The sequence below is a fragment of the Pectinophora gossypiella genome, unplaced genomic scaffold (genome assembly GCF_024362695.1).
Source record: "Pectinophora gossypiella unplaced genomic scaffold, ilPecGoss1.1 Pgos_81, whole genome shotgun sequence".
In the NCBI taxonomy this organism is placed as follows: domain Eukaryota; kingdom Metazoa; phylum Arthropoda; class Insecta; order Lepidoptera; family Gelechiidae; genus Pectinophora; species Pectinophora gossypiella.
Genome location: NW_026063291.1, coordinates 45,176 through 46,405, shown reverse-complemented (window position 1 = coordinate 46,405; position 1,230 = coordinate 45,176). Strand labels below are relative to the sequence as shown.

General features: G+C 42.5%; 1 protein-coding gene across 1 annotated transcript; it reads right to left on the bottom strand.

Moving 5' to 3' along the window:
- Positions 1 to 561: 561 nt before the first annotated feature.
- LOC126381678 (uncharacterized) lies at positions 562 to 1,230 on the bottom strand. Its single transcript, XM_050031134.1, has one exon. It carries the CDS (start codon positions 1,228 to 1,230, stop codon positions 562 to 564), a length of 669 nt encoding a protein of 222 aa, XP_049887091.1.

Below are 1,230 nucleotides of genomic sequence, written 5' to 3'. Positions count from 1 at the left end.
GAGGTCGTGGTCGCGCGTAAACTGGTGAACCTGTAGTCTCGATGTGATGAACTACGGAGTGATGAGTTGATTGTTTAAAACATATAGGTTTTGTGATTTCGGGAAAATCGGCCAACAAGTCACTATATTCGTTGTTATTGTCTATTGTTCGCACTGAAAGTTGATTGGATAACGTCACTGTAGCAACTGAATATATGGTTGTTACGGAATCGATGAGTTTTTTTCTATGAACGTCCACCATTAACTTATGATGGCTTAAAAAGTCTGCGCCGAGAATTGGCTATTTCACTTCGGCGAGGACGAAGGACCATCGATATGGCCGCCGCAAGTTAAAGTCAAGGTCAAGATATTTTACACCATAGGTTTTTATTTCGGTGCCGTTCGCTGCATACAGTTTATAATTGTCACTTTTATGATTATATAAATGCTTTTTTGTCACTGGTATTACCGAAATATTAGCACCTGTGTCCACTAAGAATTTTAATCCACTATTATTGTCCGTAACACATAAACGGGGAAAAGGGGTGATAGTGCATATCTCCGCCTGCGATTGCACCTTGTTTAGTTTCCCTGATCGTCAGACTTTTTCCACGCGCAGGGTTCTGTGCACTTTTTTGCTTGATTCCGAAACTTGTGGTGGTAGTAGCACAACCAATTTGGACTATCAGGCGTGCGGCGACTTTGGTTACGTCGTCCTCGAGATGCAGAGCGTGATCGCCCTCTTCCATAGTCGTTGTTTCTGTACATTCCTCTATATCGTTCCATATCTCTTATTTTCAAGCTCAATTTGGCTATCTCGGCCAATATAAAAGCGTTATCGTTGCTGGTACTGAAGTTTGACGTGGATGCCTGTACTTCTGCTATCTGCAATGGTCTCGATGTTTCCACAATTTTATCCGCTACTGTTGCAAGATTGGTCAAGTCCGTACATTCACTGACTGCTAACACTGCTCGTACCGACGGCGGTAAGTGTCCTTGCCACATAATACGTAAGGTTTCATCAGGTATTTTATCACGTGCTAAATCCTTCATACGACGCAAAAGCTGTGAAGGCTTTTGGTCGCCGAGCTCCATTTCACTTAATAACTTCTGGAATTGCCTTATTTCAGACTCTTCGTACACAGTTAGGAGTCGAGCCTTCAAAGCATCGTATTTCTTCGTTTCGGGCGGCTTCAGAAGTATATCACTAACTTGTTGTATAACATCTTTCCCTAGTTTGGCGATTACCAT

What these genes read in the sequence shown, in the direction of transcription:
- LOC126381678 (XM_050031134.1), bottom strand. Translation starts at nt 1,230, where the DNA reads ATGGTAATCGCCAAACTAGGGAAAGATGTTATACAACAAGTTAGTGAT.